The sequence below is a fragment of the Chelonus insularis genome, unplaced genomic scaffold (genome assembly GCF_013357705.1).
Source record: "Chelonus insularis isolate UGA/USDA-ARS -01 unplaced genomic scaffold, ASM1335770v1 contig_134_pilon, whole genome shotgun sequence".
Lineage (NCBI taxonomy): Eukaryota > Metazoa > Arthropoda > Insecta > Hymenoptera > Braconidae > Chelonus > Chelonus insularis.
The window spans coordinates 23,531-48,563 of NW_023276375.1; the positions used below are offsets into that span (position 1 = coordinate 23,531).

At 30.5% G+C, this 25,033-nt stretch overlaps 4 protein-coding genes across 10 annotated transcripts; 3 read left to right on the plus strand and 1 right to left on the minus strand.

Moving 5' to 3' along the window:
* Nucleotides 1-583: 583 nt before the first annotated feature.
* Nucleotides 584-8,762, plus strand: LOC118074280 (uncharacterized). 3 transcript variants are annotated; one of them, XM_035095378.1, is made up of 9 exons: nt 584-652; nt 768-900; nt 1,283-1,417; nt 1,575-4,879; nt 4,971-6,175; nt 6,232-6,510; nt 6,587-7,798; nt 7,981-8,125; nt 8,290-8,762. In XM_035095378.1, the coding sequence occupies exons 3-8, from the start codon at nt 1,294-1,296 to the stop codon at nt 8,081-8,083; spliced, it is 6,228 nt and encodes a 2,075-aa protein (XP_034951269.1). In that variant the 5' UTR covers nt 584-652; nt 768-900; nt 1,283-1,293; the 3' UTR covers nt 8,084-8,125; nt 8,290-8,762. The 3 variants fall into 3 exon arrangements, with proteins under 3 accessions (XP_034951269.1, XP_034951271.1, XP_034951272.1); XM_035095380.1 differs by having other exon boundaries at nt 597-900; nt 1,578-4,879; XM_035095381.1 differs by having other exon boundaries at nt 597-900; nt 1,599-4,879.
* Nucleotides 8,756-9,335, minus strand: LOC118074282 (uncharacterized). Its single transcript, XM_035095383.1, has 2 exons — nt 9,109-9,335; nt 8,756-9,047 (listed from the first exon to the last, which is right to left on the minus strand). The coding sequence occupies exons 1-2, from the start codon at nt 9,288-9,290 to the stop codon at nt 8,759-8,761; spliced, it is 471 nt and encodes a 156-aa protein (XP_034951274.1). The 5' UTR covers nt 9,291-9,335; the 3' UTR covers nt 8,756-8,758.
* Nucleotides 8,955-11,112, plus strand: wol (Dolichyl-phosphate beta-glucosyltransferase wollknaeuel). Its single transcript, XM_035095382.1, has 6 exons — nt 8,955-9,066; nt 9,510-9,791; nt 9,880-10,054; nt 10,153-10,349; nt 10,412-10,520; nt 10,584-11,112. Exons 2-6 carry the CDS (start codon nt 9,729-9,731, stop codon nt 11,024-11,026), a joined length of 987 nt encoding a protein of 328 aa, XP_034951273.1. The 5' UTR covers nt 8,955-9,066; nt 9,510-9,728; the 3' UTR covers nt 11,027-11,112.
* An 862-nt stretch (nt 11,113-11,974) lies between these two features.
* upSET lies at nt 11,975-23,882 on the plus strand. 5 transcript variants are annotated; one of them, XM_035095375.1, is made up of 9 exons: nt 11,976-12,229; nt 14,343-14,555; nt 14,675-17,217; nt 17,304-17,391; nt 17,505-17,652; nt 17,724-22,555; nt 22,766-23,006; nt 23,133-23,270; nt 23,337-23,882. In XM_035095375.1, exons 3-9 carry the CDS (start codon nt 14,978-14,980, stop codon nt 23,795-23,797), a joined length of 8,148 nt encoding a protein of 2,715 aa, XP_034951266.1. In that variant the 5' UTR covers nt 11,976-12,229; nt 14,343-14,555; nt 14,675-14,977; the 3' UTR covers nt 23,798-23,882. The 5 variants fall into 5 exon arrangements, with proteins under 5 accessions (XP_034951268.1, XP_034951266.1, XP_034951264.1 ...); XM_035095374.1 differs by lacking the exon at nt 11,976-12,229 and adding an exon at nt 13,937-14,231; XM_035095373.1 differs by lacking the exon at nt 14,343-14,555.
* The last annotated feature ends 1,151 nt before the right edge of the window (nt 23,883-25,033 follow it).

The following is a 25,033-nucleotide window of genomic DNA, read 5'->3' on the forward strand; positions in this document are numbered from 1 at the left end:
CAATGTAAAACTTCATTTTCAATATTGCAAGTAAAGAAATAAAGACAAAAAATTAAATTATAATTCAATCAATTTATCAGTTTATTTATTGCAAATAATTATATTTCCAATTTAAATTTTAAAAGATACTATAAACGCCATCTTTCCATAAAAAATGATAACTGTGTAAAATGTTCTCTGCTTTATTGATATTAATAAATTAACATTTTCTTTTTATTATTTGATAAATGATTTATAAATACAATATAACAAAGATCTTATTTGTTTTTAGTGTCTGTTATTTCGAAAAAAATATAAAAATTAAGAATAATTAATAATTACAAAATTAGTTTAGTGACGTGCATAATAAAATAATTAAAGAAAAGTTGTCAAAGAACTTTCTTATTCACTGAATAATACTTCTTATATTCTTTGACTTATGATTTTTATTTATTCTCTTTATTCTGTATATGTACATATTTTTATTTTTATAAATAATAAATCAATAAAATTACATACACATCTTTGTTCTTTACAATCAAACACAACTGGTACTTAACACTAAGCGCCAACTATCATCAAGAATTTGAACTTTACAAGCAGATAACAATCCCTCTTTGTGTGAAGAATTTTTTGGGATAAAACGTTCAACGTCCGTCATTTTACACTCGGAGTTGGTTCGATTTTTATTATCTTTAGAATTTTCTTCAATTTTTCAAGTATTTTTAAATTTGTTCTTTATAATAATTTAATATAATACTATTTTATTATTGTTTTGTCAAAAATAGATTATAGAATTCTCATAGGTTAATGAAACACCTTTAGAATGTGTACGTCATGAATACATATGTACGTCAATATGGCGCCTAGTGATTAGAATTAAGATGCTATCAGGCTACAGTATTTACTTTTGATAATTTGGTAAGATTTTAACAAAATTTATCATTAATTATTTTTTTACAAAAATGCATTATATTCTAATTAACATAGACAATTAACTATGCAGAATGTTTGGTGCTAATATAATTCAAAAAATATTCCAATTAACCTTGGCTTAGTCATGAGTCAATTCTTCTGAATATAATAATAAATACTATCAAATGACCATGCATCGTAATGTAACACTCCAGATTATTTTTACTGATATTTTCTTGGAAATTTTTGATGATTCATAGCTGGTGAATTATCTGCTTAGAGTTTCGTTTCATATTCAACATGCAAAGATTTGCATTTTATTTAAACACATGTGATCAACTCATTCATGTATGAATGAGTTGAATATAATTGTTTTGTAACTTTTAAGGTGTCTATACTATGGATATTAAAGAAGAAGGCGAAATTTCATTAGATGATGTCAGTTCGTCGGAGGAAACAAATCATAATAATTGGCTAAAAAAAGAAAAAAAACTAGATATGGAAAGAAAATACGATAAACGAGGTACGTTTTAATTATAATGAAATATTTCTATGATAGCTGTTGCATAACAATAGAAAAATTCTTTTTATTTCAACTTTTTTTTAATACTGTATAAATTCGTCTTTTTTATACAAATTCTTAGTTACTTTTTTTTTCTTCTATTGTATTGCTAATCCAGTAGAAGTTGATATTCTTCCTCAAGATGCAGTCTACGGCAAAGAAAATCGTCAATATTCCAATGAATTACATGTATATGATACGAAGACAAAACCACCAGTTCTAAACGATCTATCTAAAGATGGTCTATTGCCAATATCTAGTGAGGAGGACAATGGTGTTGAGATAGTAGGTAGGCCAGATACTTCTGAACGAGCGATGGTTATCGTTGGGCCTAAAAGAAAAAGAAAGAAAAAGAAAAAAAAGAAAACTGGACAAAGATTATTGGTTTTGGATGATCTTGAGTCTGCCATCGAACCTCCATCCTTACCAACTCGTATCACTGGAGACGATATCCTTACACCACCAAGTCATTATGAGTCAAGTGAACTACATAGAAAATATTCTCCACCATCTGCTAAACTCTACCGATCTCCAGTTAATCATTTCAAAACAACCTCTCATCATCCTCGTGCACCATCACCTCGTCGAAGATCACCACGAAGATTATCACCAGAAAGATCAACAGTAATATCAGATAGATATTCGCAACATAAATCGTCTAGAGAACATTCATCTCGTCGTGATGTAACTCAATTGTTATTGAAAAAAGTACGACAATTTGATAATAGATATAAAGATACTTCGGCAAAAGATCAATTATTATCTAACAAAATGCACATACTTAAATCAGATTCTAACAGTTATCTAAAAGAAAATGGAGATTTGAAAAATTATAAAGCAGCAAACTATGATGTAGAAGAAGAAGAAGACGTTGAAAAATTACGACGTGCAGCTTTAGAAACAAAACTGCAAAAAAGTGAAAGAAAAGATATAGAAATAATTAAAGATTCAAAAACAGAATCTGAAGATAATTCAAGTCTAAATTATAATGCAGGCGATCAAGATGTAGAAGATTTAAAATTACGAATGATTGCATTGCAATCGGCTTTTCAAAAGAAGCATCGTGATAGAGTTCAGCGGGGTGTTGTTGGTAAAAACAAAAATGTTAATAGAAGAGATAAAAGTCCTTCTAGTGACAGTTTTCTTGATGATCTATTCAACGATTTTAAAGAGCTTAGTAAAGAATCACCAACTGCAGAAAGCGTGGATGTGGAAGACATGGATTTAGACTCAGATGTAGAAAGGGAGAAAGAAAATCAACCGTATTCTCCTACTGATGGCTTATCAGACGATAAGTATTCAGAACCAGAAACTGTTGAACCATCAAATAGAGTACCTCCTAATTCTTATTCTACTATTCCACGTGCAGAATACAATGCTCCAGTTCCAACATATAATCAAGCATTTTATCCGCAACCAAATCAAATGGCACATCCTGAATCTCCTTATCTACCTTTAGATTCAATACAACCACCAACTATTGATAGATACTTAGGAGCAGATCAATTTAATTACAATGCTTCATACATAAGACCTATGCCACCGAGAATAGGAGCTGTTCCTACAAGTTCTCGTGCCGAAACACCATATTCTCCTACAGACACCCCAGCTTTTGATCCAGAACTGCCAGTCTGTCCATCAGAACTTTCTTTTGTTGATAATGTTACCAATACTACTAGTGTTTCATATCCCAAGAATACTTATTTGAATAATCCCATGTTACAACCACACAACAATGGTCCTAACTATATCCCACTCCCAACAGAGCTCAATAAACAAGCTGCACCGTCCACGACAGCGCATTTGGCTCGTGATCCTCGTCGAGCTGCTGCTTTATCTCGAGGAGTGATACCAATTTCTACTCAACCTCAGAAAATTACTCCTTTAGAACAATCGTCGGTGAAACTTGTAGAAAAACCTAAAGAAGTGGCCAGTGCTGATCCTAGAATATATGGAATTATTGCAGCTAGTAAACATAAAAATGATGATCGTTTTGAAGAAATTATGAAGAGCTTAGAAGAGTATACGTTGGAGCCTGCATATTTACAGGGCGTTCCTCAAATAACCAAAGATGCTAATAAGATTCCTACCTTAGTAAATAGAACTTTAGTACCTGCACCTATTCTGAGGACAAATAAACAGCTCCAGCAGAAATTACCTGCCAAAAAACCAGATGACACTGTTGAAAAAACATTCAAAAATGCTGAAATGCAACCTGTTGAAATTGTAAATCAATCCAAAAGTAGTTCGACATTTAAACCTATTAAATTACCATCGAAAACACGGAAAATTCAACTTATTGATCTGCCTGTAAAAGGTTTCAATCCTATCAATGAGTCGAGTACTTCTACTGATAACGGTTTAGAAAATACTAGTACTGTTGATTTGAGTAAGAATACTGAAACATTGACAACAGAAGCTGAAGTGAAGAAAAGAGGAAGACGGCCTAAAACACCTACAATTCGAAAAACTAATGCGAAAAAATCTCCTGTCAAAGATAGTAGCAAAGCTTCAAATAAAATTATAGGAAAAAAATCTCAAGAAAATAATAAAGAAGTTGAAAATCCATTAGAAGAAAGGGAAAAAGTTGATGACGGTGATGCTAAAAGACCACGAGGAAGACCAAGATCAAGAAGTGTTCATAGAGCTGAAAAAAATGAGGAAGAAAATAAAAGAAGAGATAGTTTACACAGGACAGTAAAAGGAAAAACTTCCAAGGTTTCGGAAACAAGTTCAAAAGAAAATGATAACAAACGAAGATCTAGTGTTGATGAAGATGAAGAAGCTCTACGTGCATCAGTCATTGCATCAATGTACACATCGGGACTGAAGAAAACGCGAGATGAGTCATCTGATAAAACAAAAATTGATAGCACTAGAGATAAATCCTTAATTACAAGTAGTACCGTGAATGAAAAATCTATTTCTACTTTAAAAAATAACTCTATGATTATAAATAATGTAAATAGTAAAGTTCCAAATACAAAAAGTACAATTGGCAATGTAGCTTCTAATACACTAGTAAATGCTAGAAAACGACCAGGAACGACAGATGTATTTGGTCCACCTGAAAAAGTCTTGAAGAAGACTACAATAACTTCCAAAAACCCTCTTGATAATTTAACTAAAAATTTGGGAGCGCCAGCAAGTCCAAAGATGTCAAAGAATGTATCAAGAGTCGTAATTAATTTAGGAGAAGATTCTGATAGTGATTCCGATTTCACTGATTATTCTTCATTATTACCTTCGAAGAGATCGAATGTTGCTGCTCCATTGACTGATTTCGATAAAAAACTCGATGAATTCTTGAAATCTCAAAGAGAAAAATTAGAAATTAATAGTAAAGTTCTCTCTACATCTACAGGAAATAAAACAGCGGCTTCAATAGCACAAAAGACATCAGCTCTTAGTTCCACACCGCTGGTAAGATTATTAATAAAGACTTTATATTTTTTTTTAAACTTGATTGTATTTAGAATTATTAAATAAATCATTTTTTGTTATTAATTTTCAGGCAGTACGTCATTTACCAGTTTCGAAACAAGAAGAGTATAGAAGATTAAAACAACAATTGGCTGAGAAAGAAAAACAGAAATTGATAAGAGCTTCTAAAAAGAGTTCACAAAAATCGACAAAAGCGATATCAACATCAACAGAAGAAAGTGTACAAGTTACTGCGACCAATTCGCAAGTCAAAAAGACGACAAGAAGTTCGAAACCAGCGGCAGATTCTTCCATTTCTACATTACCTCCATCAAATGATCAAGGAGTTTTTACAAACATTCCACAACCACCAAAAATATCATCATCACTTACTCCAGCTTCCGAAAATCTTCAACCAATTACTAATATTTATCCAAATAATTTGATGGATACGTCACTCGATGAAGAGCAACAATTATTACTACCTCTAGACTTTTCAATCAAACCTGATCCTGATGATTTCCTTACTATTACTGATGAGCCAAAAGTTGATCCTTTGATTATTGAAAGTGTTTCTCAGAATGGTTATAATGAAATAAACTATGATATGGCATTAGAGAATTTGGGCCTGAGAGAAAATCTTATCATTCAAATTTCAAATATTCAAGATGATAATATAAAAAGTCAACGGAAAGTTTTATTCGCTAAGGATCTTGCTGCAACCGAAGAACCAACACCTTCAGCTGAAGAAACAACTCCTAATACTCCAGCTGCTCCAGTATTAAAGATTTTGACTACAGCTCAACTTAATATGAGAGTTGGACAAGAACCACTATCAACTAATCAAGAAGAAATGGAAGAAAAAGTCAGGCTTGATGAAAATGGACAAGTCATTACACAGGATACCCAACCTTCAAATGAAAATAATAATTCCACTAATGAATTAGCTAGTCAAGTTCCTCCAGTAGTTCCTAAATCAGAACCCGTGTCTGATTCTTCTGAGCAGCATATGTCAATACCAAGTATTCAAGTTACACCAGTTACAGAATCAAGTACAACAATTCCAACAGTATCTGTTCAAGCAAATGTTAATTCAGAAGAATCAGCACCTTTACTTCCTCCTAAAGAAGAACCAGAGGTTGAACCTCCTATTCAAACGCCAACAGTAATCCCAATAACCCCAATGAATATTATTAAATCTGAGGTTGAAGAAGACCTTAAAACTTATAGTAAGCTTCCGCTAGAAGAACAGAAGACGGAATTATTGAAGATTGAGAATGATTTAGTTAAGAAAAGGTAAGTAAATTATCTTAATTATTTATTACGTTATATTATACTTTTTTTATTTATAGGTATACAATACTGTCAGACGTATCAGAAATGATGGAAAGTTTGCAACAATGGGAGATTGAAAGAAATGCTAAAATAAAATTAGCAAGAGATGTAGCAAGGCTAAGATTAGAGTTGAAGCGGGCTGAAGAACGTTTAGAAGAACAGAAACTTAAAGTCAATAACATGGAACCAAAAATTAAGAAAGCTCATAGTGTAATTAATGTTGGTAGATCTGAATGTGTAAAATTGAATAAACTTTGCGAGGGTCTTGGTGCTAATATTTCCGGACATGAATACAAGTAATGTATTCAATATTTTTTATAATTATATTTTTAAAAATTATTATCTTATTACTAATTTATTTATTTCATTTAGATCCCCAATTCTTGGAGCCGATGCGTTATATAATAAATTAAAAGACATCTCAAATTATACACAGCAATTATTCAACAAAAAAGAAACATTGAATAATCAAAAGGATGACATAGGATTGAAACCACCAACCGCTCATAAAAATCCTACTGAATCTAATGGTGTTGAAAAATCTCATTCTAGTAAACAACAATCAGCTCCTCTGAATTTAAGTGTCCAACCAACTCCTGAAGTCAATGAAAATTTGCCAACTGTTAAAACTGAAGAACCTGAAAATCAAGATTTAAATTCTGCCACCATTACTACTCCTACATCAGACGCTAATTGTATACCAGTTGTTAGTTCTGAATCAACCATTAATGTTTCATCAATTACTAATTCTACATCCAACAATAATCCAACGCCATCAGTTCAACCTAACTTGAGTGTCAATATCAGCCACAACCAAGAAACATCAGATGAATTTTCTTTATCTAAAGTAAAAACAGAACCTATTGATACCAGTGAAACAGAAGGTCTTGAGCATACTCCTATGGAAGTAGATACTGAAAGTGAAACGACGAAAGATACTCAATCGATCCAAGTAACTGAACCAATTGCTCAAATAAAAATAGAAAGAATGGATGATGAAGAAATTAATGAAAGTATTTCAATCTGTAATAATACAGTACTGAAAACAGAAAAAGATGACACTCAGCCTGAGGAGAGTTGTGGAAATATATCAAGTAATATGTCAATTCGGGTACTACCTAGTGAGTTTTTAATTGGCCAAAGAAGAGAAGAAGAGAAAACAAAAGAAGGAAATACAGATGCTACTGATAAAAAACAAACTAATTCTACCGGTGTAAGTGATAGAGCAGTTGAGTTAAGTTTCACTGTGGATCCAGGTGTCTGTAAAAAAGGAACATCCGAAATTGAAAAGAGATTAGATGATAAAATTCAAAATACTGAAGGGAAATCTGTATCAGATACTTTTCCAATTAATAGATTAGATAATGAACAAATTCAAAATACTGAAATAAAAACTGAAACAGATCCTTCATCAAGTATTGACTTAACGGGAAGTAATGTAAATATTGTTGGACAAGCTTCAGAAAGAAGTATAAAGGCTGTAGTTACTAATGTTCAAGAAACTTGGGCTGACTTTGAGGAAGAGAAACCACTTGTGACTGAAGTGTCTTATGAATCAGTATTAACTGCCTTCAATACCACAAGGTAAATCTATAATCAATCTTTTATTCATTTGTTAATAATTCTATTAATTCATTAGTTATATCTAATTTAATCATCTGTTTATATTTGTACTTTTAATATTTACAAACAACATAACAAATAATTTTAGTCCATAATTAATTAGTCTGAGGACATGTCTTGTGCTTTTCAATGCTTTTATACAGACCCGTGGATCCTAATGGAGTTCTATGTCCTTTTGAATTAATGGGAACATGCAAAGACGACTCATGTACATACAATCATCTCAATGCTGACCGCAAAATGTAGCGGCGAATGTTCCTGGTCTATGAGATTTGGACTCTTTCATACGTAAGATGGTTCTATAGTCTAACTATCAACAGGAATCATTGATTCCTTCTTTAACTTTATTAATTATTAGTTTTTCCATTAACTAATAAATTTTTATTATTTCAATTTTAATATCATAATGAGAATGATATTAAAATAGTGTTTTTTTAATGTATTTATTTTAGATTTAGTGGTTTGAACAATTGTTACTGAGATGTAAACTGAACAATTTTTCTGGAATGACTTAATGGTAATTTCAATTCAAGGAGAATGTTATCTTCATTTCTCCGGATGGTAAGTTGTCTTTTTAAAGAAAAAAAAAACAAAAACAAATATAAAATATAATTCATCACACGAAAAGATTACCATATTACTCAATTTTTTTCTTTAAGTTTAATACGCGTTATAAATTTTTTTTTATAATGCATATTTATATAAATATATCTATATTATGTGTTATAAAATATTACTATCATAATCATAATTTAATTAAAATGTCAAAAAAAAAAGTTAGAATAATTTTGGCGCGATTAATTAGTTTCAGAACGTGATGTTGAGAAATTATCGTTTTTATATAATACTTTTAATCTCCAACAAATATACCTCGTTAAATGACACGTCCTGTACCTGTGTATAATAAAAAGTTATTTTTTTTTAATTGTGTGTTATTCTTTTTGACATAAATTGTTTCTTGTCCACATAATCATCTCCGTAACAATGTCCTGGTAAATCTCCTTGAGATATTCCTTTATGCCAAGGAAATATTGAAGGTTTTCGAGTACGCCTGTAATCAAATTTTTCAATCCATTCATTGGGACATATAGCTTTATAAGTTTCTTTAAACCATTCACAAGGTTTGTTGTCTGCTCCTAAAATTTTCTGACAACGATAAAAATCTGTGTACATGACATAACATCGAAGGGTTTGATCCGTTTGTTGAAACCTTTTGACGGAAAAGTAAAGTAAGTAAAAATATAATATTTAGTTCAAGTATTCCATTGTACCGTGGGTCAACCCCAGGAGTATGTTTGAAATTCTTCCGCATTTCTGGAGGAAAATCTTCTGGTTTCAGTGGAGTTGGTTTTGGTACTGCACACTCTTTCGAAACACTAGTTGGCCAAAAAGGACGCCAATCATCACAAAAATATTTTTGAATAAAATTATCTTTTGATATTTCTATACCCATATTTATTTACAAACTATCTCCAACATGTAATTTTTTATTAGAAATTTTTTTTATCAGACGATTGAGTATCTAATTACCATAGAAATTTGAAAACAATTGAGTTAAATAATTAATTTGGTTTAATATTTTTTGTATAAAAAATTTTTATTTAATATTATTTTCTAGATATTGTAATAGATTTTAAGAAAAATATATATCTTTTAGTATTTTTATTCATAGATAACACATGTGGAATAATAAAAAAACAGTTGTTCATACAAATATATAACATCATTTATAAGTGAAAATAAGATATGTCTTGAAAAATAAAGTTAGAAGAAGATATTTAAACATGGCGTCATTAACGAATGTTTAGCAAGTGACGTGGAATGAATTTCGTTGATTTTTTATCATTTTCCACTAACATTTTATAGTTTTTATAACACTATAGATAGCAAAATGATTTCGCTTGAAAATATTGCTATTAGCGTCTTCATTTCTGTATTATTTATTATTATTACAGTAAGTTTTATTTTTTTTAAGGTTATCTATGTTATGTCAACAGTCTGAATATTTACAATTTCTCTAATATATCAATAATATTTTACAGTTTTGTACAGTTTTATATATGATCACCTCACCTTATCCTAAAATAGTTAGATATGAACAAGAGAAATCATATTTGAATCCAAAGACTAAAGAAAGAGAGGTTTTTCCTTCTATTGATGATAAACAAAGCTTGCATTTAAGTGTGATTATTCCTGCTTATAATGAAGAAGAACGACGTAAGATCATATTTATTTAACTTCAGTAATAATTATTTTAACGTAATTTACATATGTAATTGTTTAATATAATTATTATTTCTACAATATTATTTTAGTTCAGCCTATGCTTGATGAAAGTTTAGAATATTTGGAAAAACGAAAACGGTCAGGATTAACATATGAAATAATAGTCGTAAGTGATGGAAGTACAGATAAGACTGTAAAAGTAGCAGAAAGTTATGCTGAAAAATATGATAATATACGAGTACTTGAATTAATAAAAAACAGAGGAAAAGGAGGAGCTGTAAGACTTGTAAGTACAATCAAAGCATATTAATATATTTTCTTTTATATTTATTATTTCATACTTTTTAGGGGATGCAAAGTGCTCGAGGAAGTGTGCTTTTATTTGCGGATGCTGATGGAGCAACTAAGTTCAGTGATTTCGAAAAGTTGGAAGAAAGTTTGAAGAATGTTCTTGGATGTAAATATTTTTATTATTTCAAACTTTTTAAAATTTACTTGTTTATTAATTGAATATTTTTAGGTGATTATTTAACCAATCCTCAGCAAGTTGCTGATGCACATGCAGTTATTTGTGGCTCTCGAGCTCACTTAGAAAAAGAAGAAACTGCCAAAAGATCTATCTTCCGATTATTTCTTATGCATGGGTTCCACATTTTAGTATGGACTCTTTGTGTACGTGATATCCGTGATACTCAATGTGGTTTTAAGTTATTAACTCGTCAATCTGCAAGGGTGTTATTTCAAGCTCTTCATGTTGAACGTTGGGCATTTGATGTAGAAATGCTCTATTTAGCACAAACTTTGAACATTCCTATAACAGAGATTGCTGTAAACTGGACGGAGATTGAAGGCTCTAAAATTGTTCCATTTTGGAGTTGGTTGCAAATGGGACGCGATCTGGGATTAATTTGGCTGCGATATCGAATAGGTGCATGGAAAATTCGAAAACTCAAACAATCATAAGCTAAACATATAAGATTTTTTAGCATTTAAAAATATCTATATATTACTTAAATTAATTTTATTTATGAAATATAAATAAACAAAAATGAAAAAAAAATAATCTACAGTATTTATTATTTATTTTGATAATATGTTGCAATGAAAGTAAGTAGTACAAATATTTTACCATCAATAATTACCAAGGAATTCTAATTATAATCAACTGCTACTATTCATCTCTAGTTTAAAGTACACACATTACGTATAGCAGAAAACGTTTTACGTCAGCATTGGATTAAATTAAGATATCGACACAACCTTTCTGATGTAATAAATATGTGTTAAATATAAAATAGAAATTATTCAAGTATACACAAAGTTGCATTCAGATGTCAATAACCCTTTTACCTACAGTAATTTTTATAAGTCGTTATATAATTGCAATAGTTTGGTTGCATTTATTAAAGCATACAGAGGGTGTAAGTGTGCAAATATATATAGATAAATATGCGAAATTATCCTTTGTATCGTTACATATTTTTTTTTTAAATATTCCAACCCGTTATTTGTAATGGTATGAAAAATAAAAAAAATAGAACTAGAATATCAATAATGTTAAGTCATTAAAACGTATTCACATAAATCAATAGAATATTGACATTCTATACATTATTAAATACAATCAAAAGGTACATCAGAAAATTTATATGTATAAAATAATTTTATCAATATTATTTATATTTTATGTATAAAACAGAAAGAAATTAATTAAAGATTTTAGAAACAATTATATTATCTATTTGAAACTTTTGAAAGTATACTAAATCGAAAGAAGTATACTATTCAAAAATGTATAAAACAAAAAAAAATCTAAAAAAACATTGAATCAATTGAAATTGGCGGGCTGATGGTAGTACCGGAAGTAGTCTGGTTCGAGGCTGCGTTGCTTGGAGTCCGTGGATGTGAACCTTTGTTTTGTAGAGAAGAATGGCTGCCATCTTTAGTTTTCGATGGATGTTTTATGGAGAGATTGATCGTGATTTCTTGTATTTATCTCAATATAAAATAGCGTAGTTAAACGTTAAAAGGTGTTTAAATGTTAATTGCAATGTAGAGAATGATTTGGTAATTAAAGTAAAAGCTGCCTTGGTGCAAATCGGTTAAAAAAATGATTGTGTTTACATTCAAGTTTTCAATCAATCTCTGTATTCCTGTCACAGTAAGGTAAGAATTTATTTATTTTTTATTCATTAATTTATGTTAAGAAAGACAATGTTTAGGAGTATATTCAACTATTTATCAACTGTTAAATAATAATTATTCATATCATCTACAGACGCTTTTGTTGAGGTACAGGTCACCTACTCGTTCAGTAGACATTTGTTGCGTATCAGTGCTGTAATATCAAACATTTGTGAATGTTTAATACTTTTTTTTGTGTGAATGTAATCTAATTTAAGTGATTTATGATGCATTTCAATGTTTAATGTTCAATTAAGGTTAAGTATGATATTCAGTTGTACCTAACCAAGTAATCTAAAAACGCGGGTATTGTTTCAGAAAAATTTTGAAAATTTACCAAACGACTGTTAATTTGTGAATAACAATATTACGTTGTAGATAATAATTTGTGTATCAGTGCATTCAAAATTGTTACGTTTAATATTGAAGTTACTTGTACAAAGACGACATCATGATAGATTTTACTAAAGCATATTTCTTGATAGTTTCACATTAATTGTTCTTTCAATTATTTGAAGTATTAAATTACAAATGAATTGATGTATAAGTAAAATATGTCAATTTACATTGAATTAAAAAAAATATTATGAACGTTAATAGTGTATTATAAAGTTAAAAATGTTCTACAATCTTTTCATGATGCAAATACCTCACGCCAAGTAATACTATTTGTGATTGTTTAAATATTTAGTCATTGTTTTTATTAATTTTTCAACATTTGAGTTGACATATAGAGATAATTAAAAAAAAGTATTACGTTGATTGTGTATAGAAGTTGCAAGTTACGACACTATCGGTAGACTATGATAACTAAATATATTGACAAGTTAATTATATTATCTTTTTTTTTTTAATTGCAATTTTTTATGAACTTTTCATTATTATGATGCTATTATTTTTATTGTTTACAATTTTAACACTCTTTTTAACATATTCTTTTTTATTTTAATTATATGCATATAGATTCACAATACTTGTAGCGAATAAATCTCATTAAAATAAACTATCAGTAGTTGTTTCATGAAAAGTTCATGGTAATCAGGTTACAGTTTATGTGTTACAAGTTTTAACAATGTTTCCCTTGTTTTCGATATACATATAGTCTTTATTTTCCGTTGTTTGTATATTTTATTTATCATTGACTTATTATAGTGTCGCATAGATTATTTTATTTTACTGAGTTCAGCATTATGAACATCAGTTTAAATAAAAGAATAAACATTGAAATAATTATTACTAATTAAAACATTGTAAATTTGATTTTTAAATTATAATTTATTGAGCTTACTTAGATATATCAGCATGTTTGGATAATATTTTGTGTTTATTTAAAGTGTTAGTAATGTATTATTGATGTAGAAAAATATTAAAAAAAAAATTTAGCGTGATGTTGCCGATGGAAAATTTGCTTCGAGTTTTTATGGCATGTTGAGCAAATATCTTAGATGGCGTTACTATCAATTGTCTTCTCTCTTGACTTCGCAAACTTTTACTTTATTGTACAGAGAGTTAATATTTTTGTATGATATACAAATATTATGTAAATTCATTCATTTAAAACTGATATTTATATTTATTTTATGTAATAAAATTAAGTTTTATCATAATGTAAATTATAAAGATAAAATATAGGAATATAAATCTAGTATACTTTTATTTTTATTGTAGCAAGATACATACATATACACATAGAAGAAAAGAGTGGAATGAAAAAAAAAATACGATGAAAATAAAATCAGACGCGAAACTTGTAAATCCAACTTCGGATATTCTTTTTACATTCAAGATGTTACCAAAGCAAAATCTGATTTTTGATACAAAAGAACTAATGATTATTTATGTATAGTAAAAATGATGAATCTAAAATAATATGTATTATCTTTATAGATTGCTATTGTTACATATTAGATAGTTAAAAAGTGAAATAGTATTGACCGTAAACTAAAGACGGTGAGATGAGTTCAATATTATTTTACAGATTCAAGTACGCTCTAAATTCACCATGAATATACTCAATGATTTATTGGAATTTTATCTAATATTATCTTTTTGTAACAAAAATAATTCTAATAATTTGTACTTGCTTCTTTAACAGATGCAAACTTATTTGGATCATATAACATAAATTCAATGCAATTATAATATAATGAGATGAAAAAAAACATGGCAAAATGTATGGTGATTTGGCAAATATAATAATATAGAATAGAATAGGTTTGCGCATCAAATCAATTTAAGGGTCGAGGTACGCCAAGTAGGTCATTGCAGACTTCATTGCTGCCAACATTATGCTTTAGAATGATTTCAGGTTTAAGTTGTTTTTCTCTTCTTTGTTAATTAACAATTAAGATGGTTTGTTGATGATGCCTAACTATTTCAATCAACCTGTGAATCTATTTTAATTATTTTATTTTTTTTTCTTTGCAGTTTATGGACAAGTATTCTCAAATAATTTGAAAAAAAGAGAGAATAACGGGAGAATTACAAAATTAACTACAACTAGCTGGTAAAAATTGTCAAATAAACAACGTTTATTTTTTGCGTTCAACGATACTAATAAAAGCTTTCAAAACGTCGACTCCATCGGTAATAGAAATATCCGGTGGCGCAACTGAAGAAAGTGGACCCGGGGAACATCAACGGTCACCGGGTCTTGATCCGCCACCGGAAATTGCTACTAGTGTGGAAAACGTTGCTTCCGCAAACGACAATGGAACAAATGAAACCACCATGAGTATTGTCCTTAAACTGGACACCCCTGGAAATTCACAACAACTTGAAAATGAAAAAAATATTAATTCATCAGTTTTTCATGAAAAAGTTAAAAATGAACCTGTAAATTTTATTTTTAAGCCAAATGTATCGGAATTTCATAATAAATCTAGAGATACTGAAAATTCTATGACAATGATGATGGTTAATAAGCCGGATATTGTTTATTCTAGTAATCAACTTAAAATTCAATCTCAGCAAAGCTCTAGCGATGCTAATGTTTGTGTCTCGAATCCAAGTAATGTTAATACTGACACAAACAATATTACTTTAGTTACCTCGAAGAGTAAAATTGTTGATAAGTTTTATAAAGATGTAGAAAATCCAAGCCAGAATATTGAAAAATGTAATCAAGAATTGGCTTGTGGAACGACACACCAACAACAGCAGTCGCAAGTGCAGAAAAGTACTCCCCATACAGTATCTTGTACAGCTTCTTTAATTATAACTACTTCTGTTAGTCCGTCTGATCCTAAACAAACATTAACAAAGGTATCAACGACAAAAATGGATAATATTATTAATACAAATCAACAGACAAATTTATTGTCTACACATGAGCAGGTGGATGCTAATAAAGTGCATAATAATAAAGTTAATAATGGAAATAATATAACGCAACATCAAACAAAATCTGATGTAGCTCAAAAAATGGTTAATACAACAACTAAAACACCGGCAACTTCAATGGCCAATGTTCAAAAATTGTCTATAAAATCATCAGCTAATTCTATGCCGTCGCAAACTTCGAATATTCATAAAGTCAAAACAATAACAGGTGTTAATAGTCAAGGTATAGTTACGAAAAATTTTATTTCAAAAGTACAAGGTATGACAAAATCTCAAGCACTCTCTGGAAAATTACCAAGTTCTGTTACATCTGTAACACAAATTATAAATAGTAATAATTTAACAAATGCTCAACGAGCTCAACAAGATAATCAAAAAAATTTTTCTAATCAGAATGTACAGAATCAACAAACAATTAATACAAAAATACATACCAGTAATAATAATCCTTCACAATCGACGGAGCAAATTCAAACGCTTCGTAAAGTAGCAGATTTATTTCAAAAAACTTTAACTGTTCAAAGGCAACCGCTTCCGAAAACATCACAATCAATTATTAGTTCGAATAATATACAAAAAGGTAGTATATGTGGAATCCAAAAAAACGTAATAGCTGGACAAAATCAATCGGCAAATACTCAGCATCAAAATTCACTTCAACCCGCTAAATCGCAAATATTCACATCACTTCAAAAATCTCAAACAGCGGTACTTGTGAATAATTCATTGAAGACCACCACAGCAGGTAATATTAGTAAAAGTAGTAGTGTACCTAATATATCAAAAATATCTACGAATTCAACAATGGCAATGATCAATAAAGCTCAGATGACATCTCAATCTCAGAGTAATGTACAACATTCTGTTCAAGTTCAACATGTTATTCCACATAGTGTACAGTCTCAACAAACTTCTCAAAAACAACAACAGCCTAAATTAAATATTATTCAACAAAATGCTACTTTAACTAGTTTACCGGTAAATCAAAAAGGATCTGTTCTTGTCAATGCTAAAGTACAACCACAACAATCGCAAATGGTATTACGAGTAGGACCGATAAAAAATAATCCAATGAATACGCAATCTGGTAATAGTGTAAAATGTATTAGTCAAAAGGTTACAAATGCGTTGAAAATGAATTCTCATCAGCAAGTTACTTTACAACCGACTACTTTAAATCGAAATACTGTGAATGCCCAGCCGGTTAAAATTATTCAACAATCACAGCAGCCATTAACGAATGTAATTTCAAATTCACAAGCTGTTCAAAAACAAACGGGGACTATTAAAACTATTCCACCGTTAAAATCGCCACAGAAAAATAGTCAATTCAAAACTCAAAGTGTTAAAACATCTATTAATAATGTAAACACAATAAAAAATCAAACAACTAATACTGTGGTTCATCAGAAAACATCTGTACGAACTATTGGATCACAACAACCTACTTCGTCTAATGTAATGATTCACAAACACCAAACGGTGAAAATACAAACACCTAATGTTCAACAAAAACAAATAATGACGTCGTCTCCATTTTCTCAACAAGTTATACGAACACAACCTGGGCAAATTAAAACTATTTTACCTGTTGTATCGGCGGAAAGTCATAAGGAACATCAGCCTAAGTAAGTAGATAATTTTTAATCAGTGTAAAAGAGAATATCATTTATAATTATTATATTAATCGTGATTATTATTTTATTTATTATAGAATGGAACCAGAATTACCAACACTAAAAGAGGAAGAATCTGGAGAAAGATCTCAATCACCAGTTCGCAGAATGCCACTTCCTTATGAGGTAATTTTCAAATTAATTATATTTAAGTAAATTGTTTAAAATATTACTATAAATTATTTGTAATGATTATAAAATATTTGTCATACCATATTGTAAATATTATTTAATTTCAGTGTCTTCAGTTTGTTCTACAAGATCATAATTATGGAGCACCACCACCTCGAACACCACCACCAACTACATCACCATCTCACACGAAACAACAAACCATAAATGGTGCAGGGAATACATCGCTTCAACATACGTTTATATATAATCAAGGTTCATATTCAAGAATTAAAAAAAAAAAATTCATTAATTAGTTTTTAATTTTTAATTTTTTTTTATTTTAGTCCCGAGTAATGCTAATACAGCAGATGATGCTGCTAGTGCAATAAGTAGTGAACCTGGTCGTGAAGCTGAACCGGAGGGTGAGGAAACAGAAACAGCACCAGAGGGTGAGGGTGACGATGAAGACAGTATTACACGTTGTATTTGTGAATTTGAACATGACGATGGTTACATGATTTGCTGCGATCGATGTCTAGTTTGGCAACATGTCGATTGTATGGGTATTGATCGATCGAACATTCCTGATGAATATCTTTGTGAAATTTGTCGACCTCGACGTGTTGATCGTCAACGAGCCCGTACATTACAAATGCGAAAGCGCGAAGAGCTTTTACATTCTGATACATTATCAGACACATCATCAACAAGTTCTGCCGATACTGATGTTAGTGGTAATCCAACAGTTGTAAAGAAACGAAATATTCAACAACAGCATCAACCACAATTACCAGTATCACGTAGAAAATCAGATTCGGCGCAATTTAAGAAAATAAATCATCATAATCTTAACAGCAGTACTAATAATACCAATAGTATAAGTAATAACAATAATAGTAATATTAATAATAATGCTGAAGGAAACGATAATAATAGTAACAACAGTAGTAGTAACAATAATAATAGTGATAATAATTTGACTAATAATAATGATAATAGTAACAGCCACAGTAACAATAACAACAGTAACAACAATAGTAATAATGTTAACGATAATGACAATGATGCTAGTGGCGGTGGCAATAATAGTAATAACAATATTCCAAAACGTCAAAAACGTGAGCAGCATCCAAGACAAGCTAATATGAATAGGAAAAAGGAAACAGTTAAACGTGGTCCTGGTAAACGCAAAGTTAAACGACGGATGAGTTTAAACGGTGAAAATGAATCACAAGATGCTTGGGGATCTCCAAATATGGCACCTCTGCGACAGTGGATTGAGAGATATGAAGAGGCAGTAACAAATCACTATAGTCCAGAATTAAGAGCTAGAATATCAAGTATAAAAGTAAATGGTTCGTACAATGATTTAAGGCAAACCAATATAAGCAATATTGTGAGTGGAAAATGCCGACTAAATGTACACAGTAACAGTTTAAGATTTTTAGTAGCTACTATGTACCTGGCGCCAAATACACCAGTTGTTGAATTACGCGGTAAATACATGCTAAGTACACAACATAGGCCATCACATCCGTCACAGTATGGAAGACAGCACACTCAACGACCTGGGCCTTTTGTATTTTTTTATCGTTTACCACGTGAAGGTACTGAAGTTTGTGTTGATACTAGAACGTATGGCAATGATGCAAGATTTGTGCGACGAAGTTGTAAACCAAATGCCGAAGTAAAACATTGCATTGAAAAGGGTACATTACATCTTTATATTGTTACAACAACGGCTATTGAAAAAAATGCTGAAATTACTATTCGTCACGAGCAACATGATCTCTTATTATCACCTAATTCAAATTCATCACTTACACAGCTAGCATGTGCCTGTGGGAATCCTAAAACATGTCAAATTGCTAATAATATAAGTGGGATACAATTTGGTGGACGAAAGGGTAGTAATGGTGCTATTGTTGAAAATACGACGACTGATAGTAGAGAACGTAGACGACGAAATAGAAGGAACACTGTAGGTGATGATAATGATACAATTAATTCGACAATTCCTACTAATCCCGTAATGACAACACAGTCATCTACACCTCTGTCATCAAATTCAACAGTTACAACTGCATTATCATCCAATGCAAAGAGAATAATGAACAATCCAACATCGTCTGTTTCACAGACTACTATGACAACAGTATCCAGTAAAGTATCATCAAAAGAAGAGAACAATACCTCAGTATGTCAATCAGTTCAAGTTGTTCCATCCGTAGCTACACCAACAACATCAGTTCAGGATATAAAGAAAGATAAAACAAAATTAACACGAGAAGAACGTAAAATGGAAGCCATTATTAAGGCCATTGAACGTCTAGAAAAAGCAGAACTGAGAAAACAAGAAGTTCAAGCAAGAAATGCACAGAGGAAAGAATCTGGTGGTGGGCATAGTGATACTGATGAACCAATGAGTCAACCAACAAAACCAAAACAACCACATATTGAACGTACAGTGAGACGTAAGAAACGAAAAGGTCGCTCTCGAACAATACCTGGTAGTAGCTTACAGAATAATCGTAGAAAAAGGCTTAATTCTGCTGATTCTGATCTTTCATCGTGTGAAGAGAATAATTTAATAATGATGCAATCACCGCCTCAATCTTCATGTCTACAGTCTAATCGTGATACACCATTTTCGCCACGAATTTCTTCAAATAATAACAATGATAACAGTACGAATAATAACAACAATAATAGTGATGGCAATGAGAGTAATAGCAAAAAACAAAATGAAGAAAATTTAGTAGGATTAATTAATCAAGAACCATCTTCTGTTAATAATCAAACTATACCAACAGCAGCCGGTCTTTTGTTGGCTCTTGCTAATTCAAGTGTTTCTGGTGCAAGTTCACCACCTTTACAACAACCAGCACCAAGTAAGAGTCCTACATGTGATAGCGGGGCTAGTAGTAGTTCGCAAAGTTCAACACCGTCAACACCATTGTCATCAGCATGTTTATTAGTGGCAGCAGCTGTAGGGCCACTTGCACCTGGGTTTAAATTTCCTAAAACCAAAAAAGTTATGATGAATGAATGGCTTCGTGAATCACCAGATCCATCAACACAAACGCATATTCAAATACCACATGAATTGCCGCAAAATACTGCAATGACACCACTACCTGTATCATCATCGTCATCATCTTCGAGTCCTCCCAACTCATCAAATAATAGAAATACGGATTTTTTAAGATCAACATCAGATCCTTCAAGTGAATTCCTTACACAGAGTTATGCTGCTAAGAGTTTAGCTACTCTTGTTCAAGCAGCTAATTCAGTTTCTGGTATCTGTGATTCTCCACCGCAACGCAAACAAGCTGCAATTACGTTAACAAACGCTACGGTTTGTCCTATGTCAACAGGATCGGCAAAAAAGCGATGGCTACGCCAAGCAATTTCTGAGGAATGCGACTCTCCTAACAGTCGACCTGAAAGTCCGCCGAATGAAATGGTAGCACCACCGAAGAAACGCAGAATAGCACGTGAAAGTATTTCATCTGATAATTATACTCCGCCTACCACGCCCACACTGATGCTTGCCGATTCTGGTCCTAATAATTTAACTCTTTGTTCTGGAGAAAATGATTTTATTCAACAACCACAATCACCTATGTTAATAGACGAGTCGTCACATAAAGATTATGATAACAATGATGATAAAAATAACATTCATGATTATAAGAAGTTTCAATATTTTCCAATAAACAGTTACAAAAATTCAGATACAGAAGAACCAACTGATTTTAAACCTGAAGATAAATTAGCTATCAGTGACTACAAGCAACATATAAATGATGAATTAGTTAATACAGTAATTCAAAAAAATGAAGATGAAGGTGATAAAAATTTATTGGATCTTGAATATAAATCATCTATTAAATGTGAACCAGATTATCCCGAATCAACTAAAGTAGAATCTAATTTTATGTTACTCAGTCCTATTAAGAAGGAATCAAATTCAATGACTACAGAAAATTCAGAAAATATTGAAACTATTGATAATTCAACTAATATAGATGTAAATTTAAATGATTCAGAATCAGTGACAAAGGATAAAACAAATATCAAAAGTGAAAACAGTGATAATAGTTGTACGCTAGTAGTAATGGATGAAACAAGTTTGGAAGAAAATCGTAGCTTTGAAGATGATGATAAACTAAACAAGTACAATAAAGATGTTAGGTCAGAAGATGGTATGTCTATTGATGAATTTGATGTTGAAGCTCAAATGAAAAAAATAACCGGTGATGATGGTAATGATTATAAAGAAAAGATTGATCCAAATTTGGATAAAGATAAAAGTATGGATGGAATCGAAGGTTTAATGGACAGTTCAAAAGAAGATTCTGAATCAGAAGACCGTGATTTGAGAGAGCTACGTTCAAGTGATGATACATCTAGTTTAAAAGAAATGCCAGAAAGATCTTTCCAGGATTTCAATGATCTCTCAGAAATAGAAGATATCAAAAACAATATGAATGAAGATACTCTTTTGGATAAACAATCGTCACAAGTAATTAACAATGATGATGCATCTCTTAATAAAACAATGTTTGATGGTCTTTCAGAAGATATGCATAGTGAGCCAATCGAAGAACCGCCAAAAATTTATCAATCGATTCCTCCGTTAAGTGAGAGAATACGAAAAAAACCGGATAACTCAACAACAAAGAAATCTTTAGACTTAGAAGCATTGAGCCATATAGAGTCAACTATTGATATGGAATCTGTTGATATATCGGAGAATGATGGAGAAAAAAATCAACTTTCAACAGCATTACGTGAGTTATTGAATACTAACAGAGAAGAAATTGCTGACGCATTCATAAATCCAGAAAAAATTAAAGAAAATATTAATCCATCACCCACTCCTGATCAGGAACTTGAATTAATACCAGAATCACAACAATGTACTAAGGAAGTTACACAAATTCCATCAAATGTAGATCATACTCGTGAGTCGATACATCCGATTGTTGATGAAAAAACACTAGTATCTCCACTCTTACTTCCACCTTCACCATTACCACCTCCTCCTCCTCCGCCACCACCACCACAAGAAATTAGAAGATTAAAGGATCCTCGAACAGCTATTCCTAATGAATTAAGGGTTCAATCACCAAAAGAGGCCCCAGCACCAGTGAAGCGCAAGGTTAGAACGGTAGGAATGTAGTGACAAGTTTATGTTGGGTAGATTATCTTATTTCTTTATTATCTTCTATATTTTCTTTATAGAATAATTTACTGTTTCATTCATTTCTTCCGTTTATTCAAATCCTTGCACTACATATATTGATCACACGTACTTAAAATAATGTAGGCCTGTGATTTATTAATAAACATAAATATTAATAGTAAAACTTTTTTTTAGTTATCAATATCTGAATACCGGAAACGAAAACAACAAAACACTGGCACACCTTCGGAACCTGAACCATCAAATGAAGCGTCTTCGGAAAAGAGTCCTGGAAGAGGACGTTCTGATAGTGCAAGTAGTGGTACATCATCTCTTAGTTCAGATGAAGATAATAATAAAGTTAATCATGATAACACCCAGGCTTTAACAACTTTACCACTCTTTGTTAATAGTACTGAAAATGAGGAACGTAAAGGTATCTATATGAATCAAAATTAAAACATCTTTTTTACTAACTTTAATAATAGTAATAGTTTATAAGAAAAGCCAAAGTAACGTGCAATAAAAATTTTAAAAAGTTTTAAAAAATTAAATGTATCAGGTGGAGAAGATGGAACTATTGGTTGGTCTGCAGCACCTACTCTTGTCGAACGTCAACGAGAAAACCTTACTGAAAGACTGAAACGTGAATTTGGACTTTTTCTGAGTGATGATGAAGAAGAAAGAGCACGTAAACAAGGTAAATAAGTTGATTATTTTTCATTCGAGCAGAACATTTTTCTAAAAATTCTTTTTTTGCTATTAGGTTTATCAACAGAAGCTATATTAAAAGCTCGCAAAGAAGCCATTCCCATGCAAATGGCGGCAGGAATGGTTACAGCATATCCTCTACCACAATTGCCACCACAACCTTATATACCACCACCAGGTTCAATGCCAATTCAATATCCTCTGTATCCAGTAAAACCACCATTGACAGGGCAATTTCATAACTTTGCTGTGCCACAGCCAATTCCACCACCAACTTATACAGTTCCACCATCAACATCATCAACTCCAACAGTGAGTAAGCCGATACCACAATTTCTTGTACCACAAGCACCACCAGGCTCTAATCCTTATCCACCACAATTTGTACCAGCAACAAGTCCACCTTCGACTACATCAAGATTTCCAGTGACAACACCTCCACAATCAGGCTTTAACAATTGTACACAAACTCAAAGTCCTTTTTATAATCATCCTAATTCAACACCTAGGTCATAACTTTTATCAGTTAATGTAAAGGATAATAATTATTTTATGTTAAAATTAGTTATATTATACAGATATCAAATAATTAGTAAGAAAAAATGAAAGGGAATGTAACGAAATGTGATCATTTAAAAAACACTTTATTTAGGGCCTAATTCTTTGAATGGATTTATTTTTTCAAAAAACAGATAAAATTAAAAAAAAAAAAAAAACAAAAATTTATCAACGTGCATTTGGCGATATATAAATTTTTTATTTTTAAACAGTATATTTTTATTTTATTTAATGTTTGTTTAATGTATTGGATTGAATTACTTATTTATTATTACTATAATATAAATGATATAATAAATATTAGAGTTAGTACTAAAATAATTTTTAACCGCGGTTCAATTTTTTTTATACTATATGCGTGTAATATGATATATAGAAATATTTAACGCAAATATAAACAATAATACATCATAAAAATGGATAAAGCTTAAAAATTTTGATAAATTTCAATAAATATAATGTAAAAATTCGATTTAAAGGAAATGTAAAAAGGCGTGCTTATTAGAATTATAGATGAATTAATTATATTATATAAATGATAATAAAAATAATTAAAATACGTACCATACTATATAAGTGGTATATTTGTTAACAGTATGTAAATATGATTTACATATTGTTATACAAAGTAATCTTCAGTACTATTATTATAATTATTACTAATAAGTCGTTTCTCATACTTCTAGTTAGAAAATATTTATTTAAAAAAATGTTAAATAAACAAAAAACTACTAGTAATTTACTCTCAGAGTTATCTATATTTTGTATATCATTGTAAACAATGACTCTTTATTAATTAATTAATAATAAAAAATGCGTGACCGCTGGATATTTTTTTCTTTTTTGTTGTATTTTTCAAATTCTTATATGCAAAAGTTGATAAATACCGACTATTACTCATGTTATAGTTATATTAATACAAAAAAATTCTGAGTACACGTTAATAAAAATAAATTGGTTATTGTTCGAACGGATAATATAAAAATATAAACAGTAAAAAGAATTACTCAATTCAAATTATTACAGTGATTATTATTAATTAATAACTAATTGATAAAATGAATCTTTTTTGATATTTTTATGCAAAACATTGAGTATATTATTTTTATGGTTAAACAATAGTCAACATTAATTGATAAAAGTAAAATTAATGAAAATTTTGAATTTTTTTATTGAAATAAGGTCCAAAAGAGT

Coding starts and splice junctions, on each gene's coding strand:
- LOC118074280 (XM_035095378.1), top strand. CDS start 1,294: ATGGATATTAAAGAAGAAGGCGAAATTTCATTAGATGATGTCAGTTCG. Junction 6,176..6,231: donor AATGATTTAGTTAAGAAAAG/GTAAGTAAATTA, acceptor TTTTATTTATAG/GTATACAATACTGTCAGACG. Junction 6,511..6,586: donor ATTTCCGGACATGAATACAA/GTAATGTATTCA, acceptor TATTTCATTTAG/ATCCCCAATTCTTGGAGCCG.
- LOC118074282 (XM_035095383.1), bottom strand. CDS start 9,290: ATGGGTATAGAAATATCAAAAGATAATTTTATTCAAAAATATTTTTGT. Junction 9,048..9,108: donor ACTCCTGGGGTTGACCCACG/GTACAATGGAAT, acceptor TTCCGTCAAAAG/GTTTCAACAAACGGATCAAA.
- wol (XM_035095382.1), top strand. CDS start 9,729: ATGATTTCGCTTGAAAATATTGCTATTAGCGTCTTCATTTCTGTATTA. Junction 9,792..9,879: donor TATTATTTATTATTATTACA/GTAAGTTTTATT, acceptor AATATTTTACAG/TTTTGTACAGTTTTATATAT. Junction 10,055..10,152: donor TTATAATGAAGAAGAACGAC/GTAAGATCATAT, acceptor ATATTATTTTAG/TTCAGCCTATGCTTGATGAA.
- upSET (XM_035095375.1), top strand. CDS start 14,978: ATGAGTATTGTCCTTAAACTGGACACCCCTGGAAATTCACAACAACTT. Junction 17,653..17,723: donor TACGTTTATATATAATCAAG/GTTCATATTCAA, acceptor TTTTTATTTTAG/TCCCGAGTAATGCTAATACA. Junction 23,007..23,132: donor TGAAAATGAGGAACGTAAAG/GTATCTATATGA, acceptor TAAATGTATCAG/GTGGAGAAGATGGAACTATT.